The sequence below is a fragment of the Agelaius tricolor genome, unplaced genomic scaffold, assembly GCF_023055355.1.
Source record: "Agelaius tricolor isolate 1412-34295 unplaced genomic scaffold, bAgeTri1.0.p SCAF_6, whole genome shotgun sequence".
Taxonomy (NCBI): Eukaryota; Metazoa; Chordata; class Aves; order Passeriformes; family Icteridae; genus Agelaius; species Agelaius tricolor.
This window is the reverse complement of record NW_027269266.1, coordinates 36017251-36040719: the sequence shown is the minus strand read 5'-3', so window position 1 is coordinate 36040719 and position 23469 is coordinate 36017251. Positions and strand designations below refer to the sequence as shown.

Below are 23469 nucleotides of genomic sequence, written 5' to 3'. Positions count from 1 at the left end.
CAGATCGCGGTTCTTGTCGTGCAGCCGGACACTGATTTGTTCCAGCAGGAGTTTTGGTTAGTCTCTCTGCACACTGCTTTTAGTTTTCAAATGTTAGGGTTGTCCTTTTAACAGGGCTGCCTGATCTAACAAATACTGATTTTAACTTTTGTTACTGTGCAGGCCACTCAGATTTTCTACGTTCTCTGTGCTTGCTGACATCGATACAGTTGTCCCTCAGCTGGGTTAAGGAACATTGTGAAAACTCAGTCCATCCCAAACAGGAAACAGTATTTTCCTGAATTTAAACAGTGAAACAAAATCCAGGGAAAGAGTCTAGAAGGAATAAATAAACTAGTTTTTAAATTTTGGACCATAATTCTCACAGAAAGCATTTCCTGCCAAGTACCCGTACACAATCTATTACTCAAATGCAACTAAGTGTTCATTTGTTGGGTAATTCTTGAATGTGCAGAAAGATGCATCTACCTGCAGCCTGCAATATCTGTCCTATACTGTTTTGGTAATAGCATTCAGCTGCTTTGGAAAATATTACACATTCAAAGCATTAAACAAATATTGGCTAATTAATTGAATTATTTAAAGAACAAATGTATACTTCCAGTGAAGCAGACGACTGTGCTTTGCACATAATAGAGTGGCAATACATGGATTTCAAGTGTCTTTAGCAGATTTAGAAGATGCTTTGTATTGTGTGAATACATTTGGATAAATGTCTTACTCTGATAATTTCACGTTTATAACGACTGGACTTAAATGCCAAAAAATGGCCAACAGTGTCATGATTTTTAAAAAGAGTCCATGTGACTACTGAAAATACTTGCATGTTTCCCTTATCTAATGATGTTTTTATGATGAAATAGTACTTCAATTATTATACAGTGATTATTGATTTTAGAAATTGCAGAAATACTCATATAAGTTAGACTAAAACAATCAATAGATTATACTAATTGCATGTCTTTTGTTTTTAGGCTCAGTTTGGGCATAATTTTAAATAACTTGTCCCTATAGAAAAGACAGTACAAAAAAATGCAACCAAAATGTCAAAGCTTTATTAATGACCTAAAAAATTTCTCTTCAGCACATACAGACACTATACAGAATAATACTAGTGATAGCAATTATTTAGCAGTTTCTTGGGAAAGACTACTGAAATTGAGGAGCAGATCACCTTTTCGCAGGAGTTTCCTTTTGTGTCACACTTTGAATTTCTAAAATATTATATCCAAAATTCAAGCATTAGCCTTTATCTAAGCACTTGCCTTTTGTGATTGGGGCATTCCTATGATTTTTTGCTCTTCTTATATAGAAAGCATTAGATTACAGTGATTATGAAATTATCTGCCATTTCTCTGGGCTATTTGGTATTTTTTCCTGCTGAATTCTCAAGTGGTAGAAAATCAAATAGTTTTCTAATGTATTTTCTCTTTAAATAGCAAACAAAAGGGAACAAGAGACTATGAAAAATGCTGCTGAACCTCTCTTCAGACTAGACATAATATAATGCTAATAAACATCACTCTGATATCCAAACAACAAAAGTTTTATTTTTCAGTTTTCTTTTAAACTCCAATAACCTTGGAAAAATAAAGTTGTGAAGAAAAGGAAAAGAAGCAGAGAAGAGGAGGGTTGGAAAGAAAGCGGAGAAATTATCTGTTAATGTTAGAATCTGCGCAAAGTTTGGAGACCCAAAAGCATGAATTCAAGTTTCACTTGGCATCTGCATGACTGAGTGAAGTTTTTTTGTCCTGATGCAGACAGGAATTGTACAAGATTTACAGACACAGTAAAAGGCTTTCAACAAGGTTGCTGCTGTCAGCACTGTTTCTCTATAAAGTATTTTTTTCAAGCTCCTGCAGGTAATAAAGCAAATATAATAGTGCATGCTTCTAATTTTCCCAACTTCACTGCTATTTGCAATGCTAAAATGTAGATGCTTTCTACATCTTGCTCTTATAGTCTAATATTTAATTCAATTAAAAATATTTCTGCAAAATTAGTAATTTCAGAAAGATTTGGTTTCTTTTGTGTCTCTGTAGGCAGTCTTTCCAACCCATTTTCTTTTTTTATGTGATGCATGTATTCTTCAGTGTATTTTAGGAAAATAATACCTTTTGCAATGGCAATGAAAGACCTTTGGGCTTCATAGTAATGCAATTTTAGCTGAATATTCTTTTGCTGCTGCTTCTTTTGTGCCTCTGGTACTGATACAAAATTTAAGGTTATGAATATGTCTTAATAAGACTGTTCATCTTTAAAGAAGGAACCTTCTTTGTGATGAAGAGATTCTGTGGTGAAAAGTTCTGTGTAATGAATGTGCTTGAAGAAGGGGGATTGTATTTCACAGTATGGAAGCAGCTGGGGCTGTTGGAGTAATTGGAAGCACGATGGGATGGGATTGCTCTGCAGCTTAATGTAAATAGTCACCTCCAAAAGAGGAACTGAGAGGAAGCATGAAGTAAGTTCTCCAGGAACAAAGCTGTCTTTGTAGCACTAAATAAAGTGAGTGGGAAATCTATGTGAGTGATTGGCAGCACTGAATTGGGACAAGCAAATAATCCTAGTGGAAATTATGTCAAAGTAGAGTGAGGAACAAATGTGAAAGTGAGTGTGAAAACAAATATGAGATACTTATGATGTTTAGTGTGTTGCATAGCTAAGGGCATTACTTTAGTTTAAAATGTGGATTGCATGTTGTGGTCAATATCAATGGAGAGCTGCGTTAGAGAAAAGAAATCAGAATGAAAATGAGGATCTGCAAGGAGACAGACCACAAGACTGTCAGGAAAATATGAGTTTTGACTTCATGAGTTTCCTGAAGGTCAGTCTTATGATGCTGTCCTTTCTATTTGTTCCTTGGCATAATCCTGCAATGTGGTTTGAAGTTCTCAATGTCCAACAATGTACTCAGTTACTGTTATTAAAATAGACACCAGAGCCCTTACCAAGCTAACATCTACAATATCAAAGTGTATTTCCTTTAGTTTCATTACAAATATTTATATACTTACCTATCTCACTCTATTATCTCTATATCTCCCCCCTTTTTAAAAGTTTTTCTTTCTTCACTGATGAACTACTGGTAGAGTAGGTTCTTGTTCTATATTGTGAAAACAGAAAGCTCTTGCATACACGCTCAGAAATGACTGTTTATGGAGGTAGGCAATGTTAGCAAATGGCTTTCTTCAGGTTGTCTGCTTCTTTCATTACTTGTGCAAATTAATAGAGCCCAAAAGTTCATATCTGAAGGATGAAATCTGCAAAGTCAGCGTGAGAGGAAAGCTCAGGGTTGGAATAGTTTGGCTTTGCTATGTTGCTTTTTGCCAGAATTTACCGTGTTTGATTGTACATTTTGTCAAGGTTGCTGGTTTTTATCTCTGTGGTGAGCAGAAGGCTCCTGCAGGCAGAATAAAAGGCTCTTGGGGCATCATTTATCAGCTAATCCCACTGTTAAAAAAATGCTCTCTCAGGAGAAGAAAATCCTGTGCTATCTTCATAGCTCTGAGAAAATATTGTGCCACTGTGAAACTTACTCATATCTTGGGTGTTGGCTACCCTCTTTCATTTAATATTTCTCTGCTGGGACATTTGTCAGATTTCCCTCAGAGGAGACCCATTCCCTTCTGGTATCTCTCTTTGTGATTCAAGTGGTGACAGCAGGAAGAGTGGTAGCTGCTTTGTTTCCTACCATAACACCTATTAGTAGGTGATTGTGGTACTGGCTCTGTGTCCTAGGGTGACGTTGTGATGCTTGTATCCCCATTCATGTGTTCTGTTAAGGTTGGATATTATGTTCTGTACCTTTAAGACCGGCTCTGAAGAGGGAAAGTTTTGTTTTGGTTTTCTTATCAGCCTGGCGGGACAGAGACTGCAGCTTTGCTTTTTCTGCTTTTGCTTTTTGCTTTTGCTCTCTCGCTCTTGCTTGCTTCGCTTCTGCTTGCTTTTGCTCATTAGCTAGTTTAGCTAAACTGTCCAATTTCTCCCTGGACGGTTTCTCCTTTCCTTTTTCTGATCATTTCGAACCTGCTCCGGACTGGGACCTGGGAAACACCAAGATCCTGCACCTTCTGGCCTGCAGCAGCAGCCCCAGCGCCGGAGGGACTGAGAACAGAGCGACCACCCCCGAGAGAGACTTTCTGAATTTGTCATCTTGTTTCAGAGTGGTGTCATCCGGCATTGTTCATTTTGTGTGCTGGGGGGTGCTTTGCCTGTTAAATAAACAGGTTCTTTCCACTCCTCTCAGAGGAGTCGTTCCCGAACCGGTTGGGGGGAGGGGCCGTGTGGGTTTGCTTCCTGGAGGGGGCAGCCTTTGGAAATTCTCCTCCAAATTTGCCCTAAACCACAACAAAATCTTGGCGCCCAACGTGGGCGTGATTTAGGGCAAATTTGGAGGAGAATTTCCAAAGGATGCCCCCTCCAGGAAGCAAACCCACACGGCCCCTCCCCCCAACCGGTTCGGGAAGGATTCCTCGGAGAGGAGTGGAAAGAACCTGTTTATTTAACAGGCAAAGCACCCCCCAGCACACAAAATGAACAATGCCGGATGACACCACTCTGAAAAGAGATGACAAATTCAGAAAGTCTCTCTGGGGGTGGTCGCTCTGTTCTCAGTCCCTCCGGCGCTGGGGCTGCTGCTGCAGGCCAGAAGGTGCAGGATCTTGGTGTTTCTCAGGTCCCAGTCCGGAGCAGGTTCGAAATGATCAGAAAAAGGAAAGGAGAAACCGTCCAGGAAGAAATTGGACAGTTTAGCTAAACTAGCTAATGAGCAAAAGCAAGCAGAAGCGAAGCAAGCAAGAGCGAGAGAGCAAAAGCAAAAAGCAAAAGCAGAAAAAGCAAAGCTGCAGTCTCTGTCCCGCCAGGCTGATAAGAAAACCAAAACAAAACTTTCCCTCTTCAGAGCCGGTCTTAAAGGTACAGAACATAATATCCAACCTTAACAGAACACATGAATGGGGATACAAGCATCATAACGTCACCCTAGGACACTCTGATACTTGCCTGTAATCAAGCATGCACCAGGAGGCCATCACATGGCATTCAGGTGCCCTGCACGTGGCAATCACGTGGCAAACATGTATGAGGCACATGCCTGGCACATGTCATTCGCAGGCCAGTCATGTGCCCGGCACACGAAATTCACACGCCTACATCTGGCAATCATGAGCCTGACACTTTAGTACAGAACAAGATTTGAAATTTACTGACGTAGTGCTGCTTGGGCTGTAGGGCTCAGAGGCTGTTGCTCATCTTTCTCATTAACATTTAAGTTCGTGCAAGGAAATTTGAAAAACTGTTATCACTTTGTTTGAGTAATTCTTCAATAAATGAAGACCCCTGCAGAAGTGCTTGATATAAGAAGTATCCAGGATAGGTGATCACTGCTTTGGTTTGTGTATGAATTCTCCTTGTGACGAAAGTTTAGAATTTGCTAAAGCAGCAAAAAATCAATAATGTGGAATGAAGTTCAGTCAATGAAGAGTGACAAGTGTAGTGATCAATAAGTGAGTGTTTTGTGAAAAGCAGTTGATGACAGTGAGTGTGTGTTGGTTCCAGATGTGTTTGCTGTAGGAGCAGGGCATGCTGAAATGGGTAACATTGCTATGCTGCAAGGTAGGCCATTCCCATTTCCTTCCTGACAGTTAAAGTTGATTACAAATGGCATTATTTGGCTCGATTTAAATAGTGCTAAGTAAAATAATGAGGATTTTGTCTAAACTAGGGAAATAAGGGACAGAATGGAGTAGTCTCTTGTGTGCAGTGGCTTAGGGGAAGGTCACTTGTTCAGTTATTTGGTTTTAGGCTGTGGTTTTGATGGCTTTGCTTACATGCAGTATTCTCTGTTCATATGCCTCTGTGACAAACAAAAAGAAAATGTGACAAGGATTTCAAATGGATTGCCATTAAAGTGAAGCCAAAGTAAATGAATGTGTATTGGGAGATTATTTTTTTAACTTGGTTGCCCATAATTCAATAGTTTTCTTCTGTCAAAGAAACTTCTCAGGGAGGAAACAATATGTAGGTTTACGACTGAAGTAGTAATTTGACATTGTTTGGATGTTATTACCTTATAGAGGTAATGACACTTCTCTGATTGATCACATATATATTGACTATTAGTTTAATGAATTGTAGCTTTGTGAGTTGGGCACTCAACAATGAAGTTTTAGCTATTGTAATCTTTGTAATTTTTAATCATGTAAGGCTTCCCTTTTCTGATTTTTGTCTTAGAAATTCTTACTTATGCAGGTAATCCCATTAAAATTCACTGAGACTGCTAGTGTGAATACTCTGGTAGTCCAGGTCTAAATTAATAAAGGAATCTCATTTCTATTCCTCTAGAGTGCAGGTATATAAAACACTGAAAGTGCTTTAAGTGTTCTTTAACCCAAGCTGTAAAAGATACCATAAATTTAAAAAGTGAAAGTTTCTATAATTCATAGCAAGGACAGCAGAAATTATGGTGACTGCTGAGATGCTGAAATTACTATGAATTTCCTTTAGTTAAAAGGAAAATGAGGATCTGATTCTGCTTTTCTTGCACTGTTTTTATGCCAGTGTTATGCCACTGAGTTCAATGGCTGTCAACCTGACTTGTATCTGTGTAGTATATCTATATCTATATATATATATAATATATATATACATTTTGCCATTTGAGGAAAACTGATCCAGTTAGATGTCTGGGTTTTTAGTGGAAGGAGCACCATGTTGTAAAATTCTGTTTTATATATAGCTAAAGATCACTACTACCATTGTATTTAACTTTTCTCTAACTTCTCTAAAAAGTTCATTTCCATCAAAGTTATGTACATGTTCAGTGACCTGCAATATTTTAGATTATGAGGTGAATTGGAGAAGGTAATTCTGAGGAAAAACCATTGAAATATCAGGCAGTTTAATATTTTGTCAAGTATTCTAAACTTTAGCCATAAAATTATTTTTCATAATCACTTAATCTTAAAAATTACGTATATATTTTATCAATAGTCTTAAATGACTTTTACTGCTAACAAACATTTTAATGAAAAGTTGAGTCGTCATTCTTAAAAAATAAGTAGTTGAGCAAATCCCAGAGATTTTTATAAACTTGTTCTATGTATAATAAAGTTTATAAGCTGCTTCATCAGAATCAGCATGCCTGAAGAGAGAAACTTCATAGGTCTTCCAGGGCTTGAATTCGACCATGCTTGACTTCTCAGGGCTTTTCAGCATTTTCAGCCTACCCATCAGGTTGAGAGTTGTTGCAGATGGCCAGCAGAGCTAGAAAGATTTCCCTCACTCAGCAGCAGTCGTTTTTGCAGACCGCAGTGGCTGAGCAAAGTGCTCAGGCTGCCGAAAAGCAGCAGCTAAGGGTCTGTGCTGTGAGCACATGCTGCAGAGAAGTGCTGCTGTGAAGGTCTCCCAGAGAAAGCTGGAAGTCATCAGCTATTTTACCTTCTCTGTGTGTGATGTTATTCTCATGCTTTCCATGGTTCTTTTTCAGAAATACATCCAATCATGGGAGGATGTTTCAGAAAAAAACATTGATTTGTAATTATTAGCAGTGCATGCCATATAAAGCCCAAGAAAAAAATAACATGGTGGTGGAATCCTGAAAGTGGTGATCCAACACAACTTTGCATGGAAAAGATGTATAAAAATACACAGATTTCTGCAAAACTGGAAAAAACTTTCCTATTTTAGAAGCTTTTTTTGTATCTTAACATTAGTAAGGCACTGTCATTGATTAACATGTTTAGTGAACTCCTGGGCCTCTCTGATAGGCTTTAAGTTTTGGAAGATACTCCTGGACTATGCTGTGCAATCAGTAATTTCAAACAGGGGCTGACTTTTAGAAGCAAAATTAGAAGCAGTTACTGATTTGGATGGGAGATATGGGCTTCTGTTCCCTAGTTTGCCTATGGTTTCCTGCATTTCCATACTTTTTTTGTGGAACTGTATATGTCCAAATTCCAAATAGGTAATGTATTTCTGAGATCTTGCATCAAAAAACATTACAGAAATAATTTCAAACCCTCCTCTTACACTTAGCTTAAAAGCTATTTGCCTTATAAAAAATATAAGCAAATTCTCCCTAATATGCCCTGCCTTCATTTTCCACACAATTCAGCAGAGGAGTGAATTACACTCGTGGGAAAGTAATGCAAGGGAAAAGCTAGTGCCATAAATATCTCATTGCCCAGGACGTCCTCTTAGGTCCTGATATTTTATGATGCATTTTCCTGAACGTGCACTGGCACACACACTCACCCTGTGGGATTACAGCAGTCACGCCTCGAAAATATATTTACATTCACTAATAGTGAATCACCTGAATTTATCCCAAATAAAACATAAATCATCCCACTTTCTGTATTCAGTAATTAGATTCCTTTTGCACATTTTTATTTTTGATGCATAAGCGTTTCTATAAATGGATTACATCTGGGTACTGTGATGAAAAGGTTATTAGAAATGTGACACAGACAGATAGTCCTTGTGTTAAAATAAGTCCCCAGTGGCAAAAGCGAAGCTCTACATTGGCCTTGTGTGACTGTAACAAAAGATTTTAGCTGCTGCTCTGTGACACTGTGTCATCCCAAGGAAACATAAATAGGTCCAGGTCCCACGATTTGTCTTTCAGATTTTTTTACCAATGCGTGTCCAGGATAGTCTGATTTGCTAGACATTATTTTTAGATCTCTAGTACTGATGAAGAGATTCAGATAAATGTATAGTTGACAAGCAGAAACATTCCATCAGCCATGGAGACAATAGCAAAGGCATTGTCTGTCAAGCCATGATAGAGAATATGCTTTTTAAGTTCCACACAATATGTTTATGCTTCTCAGCTAAAATTGTAACAGCTACCCAAAAAAACACATGCTGTAAACTAGCAGAAATTGTGTTCATATTACCATGAATGCAGGGGTGAATGTATTATTTAAAGAAAATGCAATCCAGAGGTTTGAGAGTAAGATAAACAACGATAACTTTCACAAGCATTTGCAGAAACATCTGCTAACATTTCCAAACACAACAGACTTTCACCTTGATGTGTTTGCATTGCTTGGAAAATGATCTGGTCTCCATTAAATTCAACACTAAATGGCCCAGTGGGTGTAATGAAGCAATAACATAATAAAAAAAAAAATCCCTATACTTGTAAATGTTGCCAGAGCTATCTGAATGTTTTATAATGAGCAGATAATCTGAAAAAAAAAAAAAAGATTCCTGCTGTGAAACTATAAATGATAAGATTCAACCATAAGACTTTTTCCTCAAGGTTTTTTTTTTTAATGGAGTGTTTTTAGAAAAGCATTTAGAGAAAAGCAAAAGTTTGATTTAGAAATATTTTCCAAAGGGAGCAGTGATTGAAGCACTAAAATTGCTCTAAAATTGTTTTGGTCTTCTATGGTTCCTGTGTTTTCAAGGTCTTTTGTTTAAAAATATCCACAGAGCAATTCCCTAAAACAAAATTATAACAAAATCGAGGAGGAGATTGTCTTTTGGATATTTTTATTTGTGGTAAATATTGCTATTTACTAGGACCTTGGAAGTTTTGAAAATTCAAACCATAGAGCTCTGAAAATATTTGGAAATTATCTTTCAAATACAACAAAGAATAATTTCTAAAATTTCTTAGATTTAAAGAAAAAAGGAAAACCCCACATATTTCTGGAATTTCTTTTGAACTGAAAACAAAAAAATCTTATTTTCAGTTATCTCTTGCTTGTAGCCTTTAATTTCCTCTTCCTCATTGTTACTACATTTATTGTGAGTTTATTTTATTTCATTTCATGTCTAATGGCTGCCTTTTTTGTGCATAACAAAGATTTTAGGGGTTGAACTGTCTTTCTAAAAATTATGATTCGTTATTCTGCAGTGTTTGGGTTTCTTTGTGGAAAGTGGTGGTTGTTTATTTTTTTAAACAGAATTCCCACAGAGCTTGTTCATGTGGCTTGCCTTTTTAATTCTCTTCTTGTTTCATTTTGTAGATGTATTTTCATCAGCATATTGCCAAAATACTTATTTCTGAAATACTTAATCACAAAATGGGAAAAAAAGGTGCCTGTGTATCCAAAGATATAACCTATCAGCAAACTTGTCACAAACAGTAACTGAAACTTAATTTTAAAAATTGCCTACTTGGATATAGTGGTAGTGATTGTATTGGAGTGTTAAAAATGGAACTTTCTCGTCTGCAAAAATGAGTTGCTCGTTATGCCCAAACAGCTGTTCATGCTCTTGCTTTCTGCTGAGATAAAGTTTTGATTGGATATTTAGGTACTGGCAAAACTGAAGATATTTGAAGTGGAAAATGGCCCTTATAGGATATCTGAATGACAGGTTGTAGGCTGATTTCACATATGGGAGTTGGTCCAGAGAGTCTGTAAAAAAAAAAAAAAAAAAAAAAAGTGATTTTTATTTATGAAATCAAAAGTAATATTCTTATATTCTTGTATCTGCAGTATTGTAGCCAGCAGGACCAGGGCAATGATTGTCCCCCTGTACTGGGCACTGGTGAGGCCACGCCTCAAATCCTGAGTTCAGTTTTGGGCCCCTCCCTACAAGAGGGACATTGAGTTGCTGGAATGTCTCCAGAGAATGGCAATAAAGCTGGTGAAGGGTCTGGAGCACAGATCTAATGAGGAGCACCTGAGAGAGCTGGGATTTTTTTAGTCCAGAGAAAAGGAGGCTCAGGACCCTATCATTCTTTGCAGATACCTGACAGGAAGGTATGGACAGGGGGGGGTCAGTCTCTTCTCCCTGGTAAGAAGTGATAGGCGATGTCCTCAAGTTGTGTTAGCAGAGGTGTAGACTGGATATTTGGAAAAATTTTTTCAACAAAATTGTTATCAAGCAGTTATACACACTGTCTGGGAAACTGATAGCATTACCATTCCTAGGGGAGTGTTTAACAGGCACAGGGATGTGCCTCTTGGGAACATGGTTTAGTGGTGGACTTGGCAGTGCTGGGTTAACAGCTGGACTCGAAGATCTTGAAGATCTTAAAGATCTGTATCACCCTAAAAGATTCTATTATTGTAATTCCCTATTCTATTTTTCCTTTCCCTTTAAAACCTGTTCTGACTGCCTACCTTCTCAAAAATATTGCTAAAACCGAGGCTTTGTCCAGCAGAGGCAGCCAGAATTGCAGTTGGGTGTTTCTGTCCCTTTTGTTTGAGCTCGGACAACTCTGACTACCATTGACAGGAGTTTTGAGTTTCGAGGCTGTGAGCACAATTTCGTATGTGAAAATCAAGAATATGGAATAAAATAATGCACTTCATGTTGCTTGACAGCAACAAATTTTCTTGGTAGGCAGAGCCTGCACAGCTTTGCTAGCTCTATCATTTGTCATGCTAATTACTGCCTCAGGTACAAGGTCTGTACCAAGATATACTGCTGGTGGAGAGGGAAGTGACGAAACAGGAGCTGCTCCCTTCACCTGCATGGGAGGAACATCCCTCTGGACCTGGGTAACACACCCATAACTGAACCTGTGTCTTTTTCTGGCTCTATTTTATGCAGAAATCTTTGTTTTCACGAGGACTGTTTCTGAAAACAGATTGAATAGAAAGCAAATGAGGGAGTTTTCATGGCTTGTAAGTCATCACTGTAGTGCTACTCAGATTTTAGAAGCTGATGTTTGCAAATTAATTACTTAGCCTTTAAATAGTTCCAAACCACCCAAAGTGCTCCATTATGTTAGCACAGGCTTGAGAAATAGATATGTATTACTAGCTAATTGAATAACATATGGTGTTGATTAGTGCTTAGCTCTTTTTATAGAACTCAATTAAAAAACTGACTGCAGTATATTTTCAGACTATGAGATGTCTGTTAGCTGCTTCTGGCATGAGGGAACTGCTGAACCAAGAAACGATGAACTTTTTCTGCTTAGTCCATCTGTAAGTTCCTTTAGGATCTCTTGGTGCATGTGGCTGTGATGGGAGCTAGGCTGGGGTTTGTTCATTTGCTGCACTATTGAAATGCAGCCTCTCCTGAAAGATTTGAGTGCTCTCCCGGCAAAGCAAAACAAAAGCCCAGGCTTTTATATTCTGTGCTATTGCTTAAGGTATACAAATATACAATGAGCCTGCTTCAAATGGATAAGTATCTATTCTTATAGGGTTCAGTTTGCAGAGAAGCATTTCTTGGGAAGAGTCCTGGGACAGAGACATAAAATCATAAAGCCCTCCAACCCCAAATAATGTCAATCTCATTTTACCTCATTCCCCCTCAGCACATGTGGAAAACGTGCCTTTATTTCTTTTGCTTGATGCAGTTTTGCTTTAGAGATTATTTTCCTCTTAGACTTCACAAAAACACCTGAGATGATGATGATTATGAGCTTCTTATTATTCCCATGGATGATTGAAGTGGTGTAGTAGCTAGCAGCAGTGATCAGACTGGTTGGAGGTGGTAGGATGCAGAGAAACAATAAACAAGAAAAAAGGATGTTTCCCTCCCTGACTTTTCTTGTCCCCCCTGCTAAGATGCCTCTTTTACTCTATTTTCTGTGGAATTTTTAAAGAGAAAATATGGTAAATATAGACTTTAAATGTGATTTGATCTGAGCTGTATTAGGCACACGGCAAGAAGAGATACTGAGTTTTATCCACAGTTTTGTCACTGACTATTAATTTAGCTCTTGGGTGTATGACCTGACAAAATCTTCCTCAATTTCTAGAAACAAATGATTATTCTTGCTACTAAAACGCATAGTAGAAAAGCCTTCCTACAGTGTAAAATTACTTAATGCACATATTTTCCAGATTTTCACATCAAATTTTATTGTATTATGTGCTATTTGGTATAAAAATTTAATCAAAAAGGCTCAGAAAGAAGGAGACCCTGAAAAATTGATTGATTTCTAAAAAGCATTTCAGAACCCAGTAGCTTCCCATTCCACAGCAGCTCTTCCACTGAAATGGCGATCATCCATCCATCCATCCATCCATCCATCCATAGAAAACTGATGGGTCCTGCAGCATATCCTGAAGGTTGCTGAGGTCATTTGGGTGGGATCTGTGTTCCACAGATGCAGAGCTTTCACCGTGAGTGTCCTGTCACCGCTTTGCTGCTCAGTCCTTGTTGTTGTGTGCTTGTTCTGCCGCAGCCGCGATGAGCAGAATGGGCCCTTCATGACCTCAATCGCTCTGGGCTCTAAACCAGGAGCAGGTGCAGCCACGACCAAAACCGGAAAGCTGCAGTGTTGGGATCATCCAGTGATAATGGGAGGTGGAAGAAGCCAAGGATATATTTTTTTTGTATGCCTGATCCTTCCCCCAGGCTACCCTGCCCCCACTGTCCATGTTTAAAATAGATAGCAGTATGATGATTTTAGGCTTCTCCCAGGAATACTTTTCTAGAGGGCTAGCATTTTATTCAGTGAGCTCAATTAAAGGTTGCAAAGGCAAGTTAGCACTCATGGCTTTTTAGTAAAGGCATCACAAATACCCCATGCAGCAAGAAGCTTCAAGGAGCATAACATAAATAGGAAGATTTTAGCATGGAGATACCAGTTTTGGGAAGGGTCCTGGCATGTAGTTTCACTCACAGTGTGAAGAAGATTCTTAAAAGCTTAATGGAAAAGTCACTGTGCTACAGTGACTTATGTCAACTGGTGATGTCCTATCACCTGAATGATAGAACAACATATTTATGTAGTTTGAAAAGATGAGAAGATTGCAGTTTTTCCCAGAGGGTGTAGCATGCCAGTAATATCCCCCAAATATGTGAAAACTGACAAGATGAAGATATTGATAAGAGATCAATCTCTCTCTTTTTTTTTCCTTTTCTATTTTCTTTTTCCTTTGCTCGTTTCTTTTTTAAACATTGCATTAACAACAGTTTCTTGAAAGCAGATGGTATCTCTCAATATTTGTTGTTATCTGTTGATATCTCAGAAAATGAGTACTATTATTATTACCTGCAAAAGTTCAGTCTTTTTAATGTTTTGAGAGACATTAGCACAGGCAGAGCAAAATTCATCCCATCTAATTTGAGATCTACAGCATAGACATCTGCAAATGAATAGGAATATATTTTTCTGACCACAAAACACCAGAGTTTATGCTTTAGTCTGCTTCATAGTGAGAGGACTCTGCATAGACCTTCTTGGTGAAATTTAAAATGTCTAGGAATAGAGTCTGGGAATGAGTAACTGTGATGCAAACATCTGCATCTTTGATGATTGCTACTTGAATGTCTTTCACAGTTTTGAAAAGAAATATTAGAAATCCCTGAATATTGTAATTAGTGGACTTTGTCCTTAATGCCCTGTCCATCTTTTCTATCCTTCAGCTATTACAGGAATGTGTTTGTTGTAGCAACCTGTTGGGAAGTAGACAAGGAGATATGCTTTAACATGTGTAGAATCATGGGATGGTTTGAGTTGGAAGGGACCTTAAAAATCACCTAGTTCCAGGTATCCTGCCATAGGAAGGCAATCTTCCTAGGCCAAATTATGCAAAGCTCCATCCAACTTGAACTTGAACCTGTTCAAGGATGGAGAGTCCACTTCTCTGGGTAACCTGTTCCAGTGCCTCACCACACTTAAAATGAGGTATTTTTCTCCCTAATACCTAATCTAAACACATCCTCCTTCACCCTGAGGCCATTCCCCCTATCACTACAGGCTCTTGTGAAACATTCCTCTTCAGCCTTCTTTTAAGCCACTTCAGGTACTGGAAGGTTTTTCTAAGGTCACCCTGAAGCCTTCTCTTCTCCAGGCTGACCTAGATCATTCATCAATGGCAGGAGGTCTGCATTAAATACAACAGACTTAGGTACACAGTGGTCTCTGGGATTCCTGTACTCTGTTGGCCTCTTGAATGTACCCAACATTAAGTATTATGTACACAGAGCCCAAGTCACAGTCATTGATACAGTTCTATGCTGATAAGGTGGTCTGGAAAGAGAACAATTGTAGTACAAATGAGTAATATTTCCTTTCCATTTTCTTGACTAGAAAGTAGGCCATTGGCTTGCAGCTAAAAAGGTAAGGATTGTCTCAGGGAAGGATGCGATTTCTAATCCCCTACTTTCAAGCACATTTTAGAAGAGAAATTCCCAGGAAGTAGCTATGTGATCTAAGGCAGCAAACACCACAAATTGTAGTTGTGCTGGTTTTCCATATGGGACAGTTTTCTACTTCACAAAGCTATAATGTCGTGCAAAGTTCATTTTACTGGTAAGCATCATTGAGCCAAAATTGAGTTCAGAGCCCCAGGGTAAATAAATGTAAGCATTTATCCAGAGTGCTATTTAAATTGGCATGAAATTTTGGGATCTTGTATGCCTAGTTCACTCATTTCTAGTGCTCTGCAGGCTTCATTAGGGCCCCTAAAATTGAGAAGTTGGCTTTCTTTTATGGGGAAAAAATAGTTCTCTGCAAAACTGATGACTTTAAAAGATATGTAACCAGTACAGTTGACATGAACTCTAATAATAACATCATAATAATATGATGACAGTGAAAGAGGGTTCTCATTAAAAGCTTATCCACATATTATCAAGCCAATAAGACACTGACAAAAATTAAAAATTGCTTTTAAAGTTAAGCTTTTTTTAACCATGTTCTGTGTAATTTTCCAATAGCATGAAATAAGCATTCTTTTCTTTGCCAAACAAAATTGCTGCCTAAATGTTTTTACTCCAGAAAATGGAAGTATATAATGATGCATGCATGAGTTGAAGGCCTGTTGCTTTCATGAGTTAGACTGCATCTGTGTTGGGTTAAACATTCGTGGATCTTTACAAGATTTTAAGAAAATGATTTCTTTCCCCTGTTTATTTATTTAAAAATACTATTTGGAGTGGTAAATTGTATTTTAAAAGTATATCAGCATATTGCAGTCATAAATCTCCCTCTTCTTCATCACTTCCTATCTGTATTTGCTTGTTCCTTAAGAAATATTGAATAAGAATGACTCAGAATGTTTTAATCAGAAACTGTTTCTGTTTTTTAAAAAAAAATTATTCACATTTTCAATTTTTTCTTAAATGGAGCGTTTTGAGTACTGCCATGTAATACCAGCTTTACAGGTGTAAAGGTTTGCAACATGTCACTTTATTCCTTTAGCAGTGTCATTATATATTCAGAAATCACTGTGTATCTGTAAAGAAAATGGTGATGTACTGTAGTGTAATATATATTTCTGAAACTTCTGTTTTCTTAGTTGTTACCTAAACTCCAGTTATAAATTACCCTCTTCCTCCAAATTTGAGAGTGACAGGGCCATACACAAAAATGTATTGCAGCTCTAATGATGTTACATGCTTTTCTAAGGAAAGCACATGGTAGATGTACAAATCACTTATTTCCAAGGTGGAATATCCCTTATTATTTTATTGTGCCATTATTGAGTGTGCATTTTGTAATTTTGTTTTCTGGAATGAAATTGTAATGCAAGACAGATTCTATATGTCAAAAATAAGACTTTAATGGATTAGACTGTTTTGACAGGAATATTACAAGGATGTAATGACATGCTAATACATTTTATTAGGCTGCCAGCTTATGTGTGTAAATGTTTCAAAGGGAATGAGACATGCATACACATAGCATACAATGTTTAATTTACTAGATTATATTTGCTTACAAAGGTGTACATCTTGGTTGAAAAATCTGTTTTTTTTAATAGTAATCTTATGCCTATATGGCTAGTACTATAGGTCTGGAGATATATTGTTCTTGTAATTTTAAATTCACACTGCTCTCTAGTGGGGAATGCTTTCAATGCAATAGATTTTATATATATATATATATATATATATATATATATAAATGTACAACATATATATAAAATGGGATTACTGAACTGTTACTGGCGTCTAGACCAAATTGGTAAAACTTGTTCTATTCTGATAACGTTTTAATCCTTATATTGCTTTCATTAAAGACTGAATTTACTAATTTAAAAATATTTTAGACAGATGAATCTTAGGAGTGAACAAACTCCAGAAGGGCTGAGAGGTTGATAGATATATACTTCTTCCTCAGGAGAAACCTCCTCCTTCCATTAGGAGAAATTTGCTATAGGTCGGCTATTGAAAACCATCAGGTTTTCTTCTAAGCTTCTACAGTCTCACAGTGTCTTTTGCTTTGGAATGAATTGTTTAGCCTGCTTTCTCATCTCTTGCCTTCAACACCTATGATCCTAGATAAGAGCTGACTACACAGAAGCTGAAATAATACTGACAGATCTAGTTGAGGGAGGTTTAAATCTACAACAAGTGCAAAGGTCCTCTCAGACTAGAGTCTGTAATTTCTTAAATGAAATGGGGTTTGGTTAGCATAGAACACAATGCTAATTAGATATCAAGCAGATCTGAAAAATGAGATTGAAACTGATTTGAATATTGATAGATTTTAGATTTTCTTCTTTAGATAAATTTGTCTTTGTGATTTTATTTGAAGGCAATTATTGTCTTTAAATCCTTGTGAGATCTGTCAAAAAACTTGAGCTGATGAAATTTAAGTCATTTGAAGCTATCTGAAGAATGATTTGCAGCATTTTGTTGTAATCAGACCCAAATCTGGAGGCTTGTTTTAGACACTGAAACTCTTCTGGATCTGGCATTAAAGACCCATTTTCTTGTGTAGCTGCAATAATCTTTTTTTGTCTCTAGGTTGATTGATTTGTCAATTAGAGACCAAATAGCATCATCGTATTTAAGGCTGCAGTAATTTTGTCACTCAAAGTATAGATTAGATTCTTTGTCTAGACCTTCATTTATTCACTAAGTCTGGGTGAACAAGCACTTTAAAGATTTATATGGTACATAAAGGTCTCATCAAAATGCTAAGTTGGTATAACATTTTGCATTCCTTGAATAGTAAATTAGGTTTGCAGTGCTCAGAGCATGTCTTTACCTGTGCCACTTCTGCTCGCTTTTAATCACAGAAGCTCACAGACTGGTTTCACTTGAAGTTCTGCAGATGGGATTATCTTCTCATTTCTGCAGTTGTTGCTGTCTGGTATTAGCTGAATCTAAGCTAACTATCCTTCAATTATAATCCTGGGTGGTTAAAATAAGAAACTAATAACATGTTTATTTGTCTTTGAAGTGTTCTGAGAAAGTTGTGAAGTTATTAGACGTGGGCTTGAAAGCAATCACAGGAAGTGGGGAGAGGATGACTGGGGCTGCTAAATATTTAATAAACTCAAGGGTGAGGTCTGTCCATTTAAACATATTGAACTAATTTATAAGGGGAGGGAGGTTCTTCTGTTAATTATACCTTCTCCCCCTTTTCTTCCATTGACTGAAGGGTTGTTTTGTCTCACATTTTTTTCTCACCTCCTGCAGTGTTTTTACCCTTTCTTAGATCCATTATCACAGGAGGTGCCACATCCATATCTAATGGTAGCTCAGTTTTGGCTTCATTTGGCTGGGAAGTTAGTCAAGTTATATAGAAGAACTGAAAAAGTTGAGCAGAAAGCAAAATATATGAGTGGAAATATAATGTCAAAATATAAAATGCAAAAACTTATTTTCTGCCTTTTAGTGGTTTGCAGATGTTGCTATCTTTTCTATATTATTTTGTGTTCTCATCAGTTTTCTCTCATGTGTTTTTTTCTTCTCAGAAAATATGAAGAAGCCCTGGAGTCCTGATTTACCAGTTGATAACCAGTCATACAATTCAGATTTCACATCTCTCCCAGACCGGGAAGGTGAGAAAGAATTAGCAGCTGATGGCACTGAAGAAAAGAAGGAGAGAGAAAAGAAACACACCAATTTCACTTTGTGTAATGTCTGTAACATTCAGCTAAACTCTGCTGCTCAGGCACAAATCCACTACAACGGCAAATCCCACCAGAAGAGGTTGAAACAGCTCAGCAATGGAAATCTCAAAAGTGATAATGGTAAGCATTATAATATATAGATCTTTGCCATGTTTTGATCTGAGAATTGCAGCAATGTGCACTATGTTGATATATATGAATATAAACTTTGTTTTATTCAGACAACAAATACTTTGAAGTTAAAGCAAAGGCTTTTGGTGACTTCAGAGTGCTGGAGGTCATCTCTAGCATCTGGCAAATAGCTTAACATATACCATCTGTGTTATTACAAGAGTTTTCAGTTTATATTTTGTTTACATAATGATGTTGATTCAGATTCTTTCTCATTTCATTTACATTTTGATGGTTTTCAGCATAATCAGTGATACTCCATATTTCACAGTCTACTAGAAAGGTTATCCTTGTTATGGGCGTGCTTGCTTTTAATGAATGTAAGGGGGTTGTGAAATAAATTGAAACAAGTACATTACACAGAATTACATTCCCAAACTCCTTTAGCTTGCTTATTCTGGGTTCAACCCACAGCTAACACAAGTTTGTTTCAAGATCATGGCTGAATTGAAACAGAGATAGAACAAAACTTATTTTGACTTTGATAATTTCATTGACAGCTTTGAGGAAAGCATTTCATAGCAGGTGACATACTCTTCAATCATCACAGTGAATTGTGATCCCCAAGGAAAAACACATGTGGCTTTTTGTACTAAGGCAGATTAGATAATGAAGGCAAATGATGGTCCCTGATAAGAAAAAACAAATTACCATGTTGCAATTTTTTCAATTTAACAACAGGTAGTACTTAACTTTGCTGCACCATGTATAGGGTTGTACTGCATTCTTGTATCTGCTTCTGTGTACTATGTCAGAAAATAATTGTCTTAATATGATGTACTTAGGACTTTCAGACTTTCTTTCTCAATATCACACATGTTGCTTACTATTTTATACCTTGGGTTGCTTCCTGCCCCACCTGCAGAAGGATATGCAAAACAACAATCCTTAGATAGAACTTCATATTATTATTTTAATAGTCTCTGCTTTGTTCCCACACTTAGAGTGGGGAATAACATTGATATTTTGTCTAAGTATGTTGGATGAGAGTGCTTTTCTGTGTATGAGGTGTTGCACATTTCTGTAAAACACAACAATAAAACAAATAACACTCCCATAATATTCAGCAATACAGTTAAGTTTGTCTTTAAGTGGCCAGTGGGACTGCAACATTTGACGATGTTCGGAGTTCAGGCTTAGAAAAAAATGCTACTACTATTAGTAGGAGCTGTGGAAATGCATAAAGAAGGATTGATTTCTTAATTGATTAAAGGTGCAATGTGGTTATCCACAAATGCATTCTCTATTAAACCAAATAAACACAGTCTAATTTATTACTATCTTTGGTTAAGGAGGAATTGTTATTGTTATTATTAGCACAACAATTTTGCTAATGATAGAAAGATTTTTTTCTGCAGTTCATTTTTCCACTTTAATCCATGATAATGAAAGAATTAGCAATTAAGCAATGCTGAAATTAGTATCAAAGAGCTTCAATCATGGTTCAACATTGATATTCTGGAGAGGCTGAAACTAGCAGTATAGCAGCATATTTCTTACTTCCTCCTTAGGAATATTCAATGTTGTATGTAGCTGCATCAGTTTGTAGCCAGAAAATAGCTGATTGACTATCTAGCTCTTTGTTTCAAAGTGCAATTATTTTGTGAGTTTATGTGAAACTTAAGGATTTTCAAATCTGGCAGATCTTTGAATATCGTCAAATGTAGCACTCCAATGAGAAAATAATGTATGGTAGAGTATAAGGAAAGGATTTTTCATGTCACCATGTTCAGTTCTCTTCAACTGAGTGTTGTAAATTAGAAAGACCAGTATAAAATATTTCTTGCTAGAAGTTAGAACTGAATAAGAACTGAATATTTGAGTAACCATCCTCCTTTCACTTTGAATAGAGAAACTCTCTGAGATGCCTTTTTTGAGACGAGTATAAATCAGAACATGAGAGTCCTTTTACCATTATAGGTTTTGTCATAACTTGTATTTCTGAAATATGGGCCACATTTTTCTGACAAATGATTGCTTTGTTGATGAGACCCTAGCAAGCCCAAGTGACATATGACCATGACTAAACAAATTATGATTTGAGCATTGCAATTTATCATGCACATGCAAATGGTGCTTTTTGAAGGTCATTGATCTAACTCTTACAGATGCACTTTGTTTTCTCAATGTATGTCAGAAGGATACTTTATTTAAGAGAATGGTATTTCTTATGTGCAAGTCCAATTGTCACAAAAGACAGCTGTTGTGGTTGATGTCCACATTAGTGACATAATAATTTTAGAGACTAGATTCTGCTGTAAATTAAAAGTATGTAAATGTTCTGCTTTATGCATTGTCTTCTACGGTTTTGTCATTATAGTTACTCAGTATGTCTCTACATATGAATGAAGTATCAGTACTGTGCACAAGGAAACTTAATTTCTAAATACAGTGTTTCACAAACTCTGGTGTATATGCCTTTGCACTGCTGGATGCTCTCTTGGAACTAACATACATGGAAAGGTTGGGAAACATATTGGAGTTGTATTTCCCATTTTGTTTCATCTCCAAATTATTCCCATGAAGCAGGATAGGTTTGTGTGTTCTGTATCACGAGGGGATAATAGAAAGGGAGGATTGATTCATGTGAAACAAAAGCCCATGTCTTGTTCCAAAATAATTTGCAATGGACTGCTGAACAGAGGTAGGGTTCAGCTGTATTAGCATTTGACTGTGTAATTAGAGTTGTCATGCTACAGTCATCAACTTCCAGCTGTGTGAAGGAGCTTTTGTTTGTTGGACTTGAATTGCAGAACATTTACTTTACTTGAATATCTCTGCCTAATTTCATCAGGTAAGTTGCTTATGCACAAAGTCTGTTAATATCTGCAAATCTATATAATCAGTAAATAATGCGCATTGTGGGGTTAAAAGCAGTGTTTTTTTGCTGCTCTTTTGGTGTCTGGACTGTATTTGAATAACCAGATCTACTCTGAAAAGTTTTGTTAGTTGCTTATGTGTCTGTTTGGCAGCTTTACTGTACCATACCCCTGTGGTTCCTTCCTGGGGGAGAGCAACTACAGAACAGCACACTGCAGCCACAAAAAGGATGTGAACCCAATGTTTCTTGTGTCATTATTTGGTACAGTGATTTGTGATGACTTAACAGGATATAGTGAGACATCAGCACTTCTGTTACTGAAACATGCTTGGGGGCAACACAGTTTTTTGTGTACCTTCCTCCAAACAATTGCCTTTAATGTCTCTTAAAAAGACTTCTCACACTTTGCTCATTACACCGTAGAAAATATTCTTCTTACTGGTGATTTTTTTTGCTTTTCTACGCTCATGCATGCAGTGGAAAGGTGACAAGAAAGTCAGTGGAGATTTTGAGTATGTTTTGGGATTAAAAGGAGAGCAAGATGCAGTTCCTGTCTGGTCTGCTGACATTGCACCACTTCTCATAAAACCTGCCTGGACACTGTGGGAAGAGGTGACCTCTTGTGGGAAATTGTTTATTCTAACCAGCAGGAGCAAAGCTCACAAAACTCACTGGTGGAATGGAAAAATAACTGTGGATGCAAACGTGTAGCAGCACCAGTGAGAAAGCTGATGTTTCTAAAATTTTATGTAAACCAGAATTTCTTCTGTGCATTTTTTTGTGTAAATTGCTGAATCATCGTGAGTAAATGAGCCATGGTTAGGACAAAAGCTAAAATGCTTTCCTCTGCAATACTTTTTACAATACATTAGAGAACAAGCAGGAAAATAATGAAGGAGGTGAGCAAAGTCACAAAATTAATAGAAATCTTTATGCTTTCCAAACTGATTTCTGAAAAAACTGATTTCTGAACCATTATTCTTTTGAAACATAGAAGGCTGTGAAGCATTTGGTGGTGGTTTATTTATCTAGCTCTCTAAATTCATAACCCAGACCAAAGTCTATCCAATTTAGCATGTTTTATTTACTCTCTGTTAAACTTTAACTACAACTCTTTTTTCACTAAAAATTTCATTAAAGCAAAATTTTGTTGTAAAGCCAACAAGGACACTGAGTACATGGAAAAAGAGAGCAAAAAGTATCAGAATTTTCCCCCTTACTAATTTCAAAAAAGAAAATCCCTTAATTCAATACTTAACATTACTTTAGAATGAATAACGATTTTATTGTTATGGTAATGAGTATTATGAAATATGCACTAAAAAGGAATGTATATTTCCCACATTTTATTCTTTTTTCAACCTCACTCAGTAGTTGAATGTAGTTTCCTACAACAACATTTGAAATGGCAGTTTCCTTAAATCTACACCATACATTTTTTGCACACTGGTCAGAGAAAATGTTTAATCTTTTACGAGTTCTCTTCTGCATCTAAATCCTTACTTTTTACTAATCTGCAGGTAGGAAATCCGGGTGATTTATCCAAACTGCTTGCAGAGTTTCTGTCCTTGCGCTTTTATGTTGCTGTTTATTTTCTGTCTCCATGCTTCTGTGGCATTTTACACCTCTGCTGTCATGTTTTGTGATCATGAAAGCTGATATCTTTGGGGTAGACACATTCTTACTTTTAGGTGGTGAACCACTAAGTTAGGGCTTTCAGGGAAGTGGTGTCATCTT

General features: G+C 37.0%; 1 protein-coding gene across 3 annotated transcripts in view; it reads left to right on the top strand.

Annotated features, from left to right (window-relative positions):
• The window catches only part of ZNF385D (zinc finger protein 385D), a 418148-nt gene that overhangs the window by 65991 nt on the left and 328688 nt on the right, over nucleotides 1-23469 (top strand). For all 3 annotated transcript variants that reach the window (XM_071429336.1, XM_071429338.1, XM_071429335.1), the window contains exon 2: nucleotides 18582-18860. In XM_071429336.1, coding sequence (XP_071285437.1) covers nucleotides 18582-18860 — 279 coding nt within the window. The remainder of the gene's footprint in view (nucleotides 1-18581; nucleotides 18861-23469) is intronic.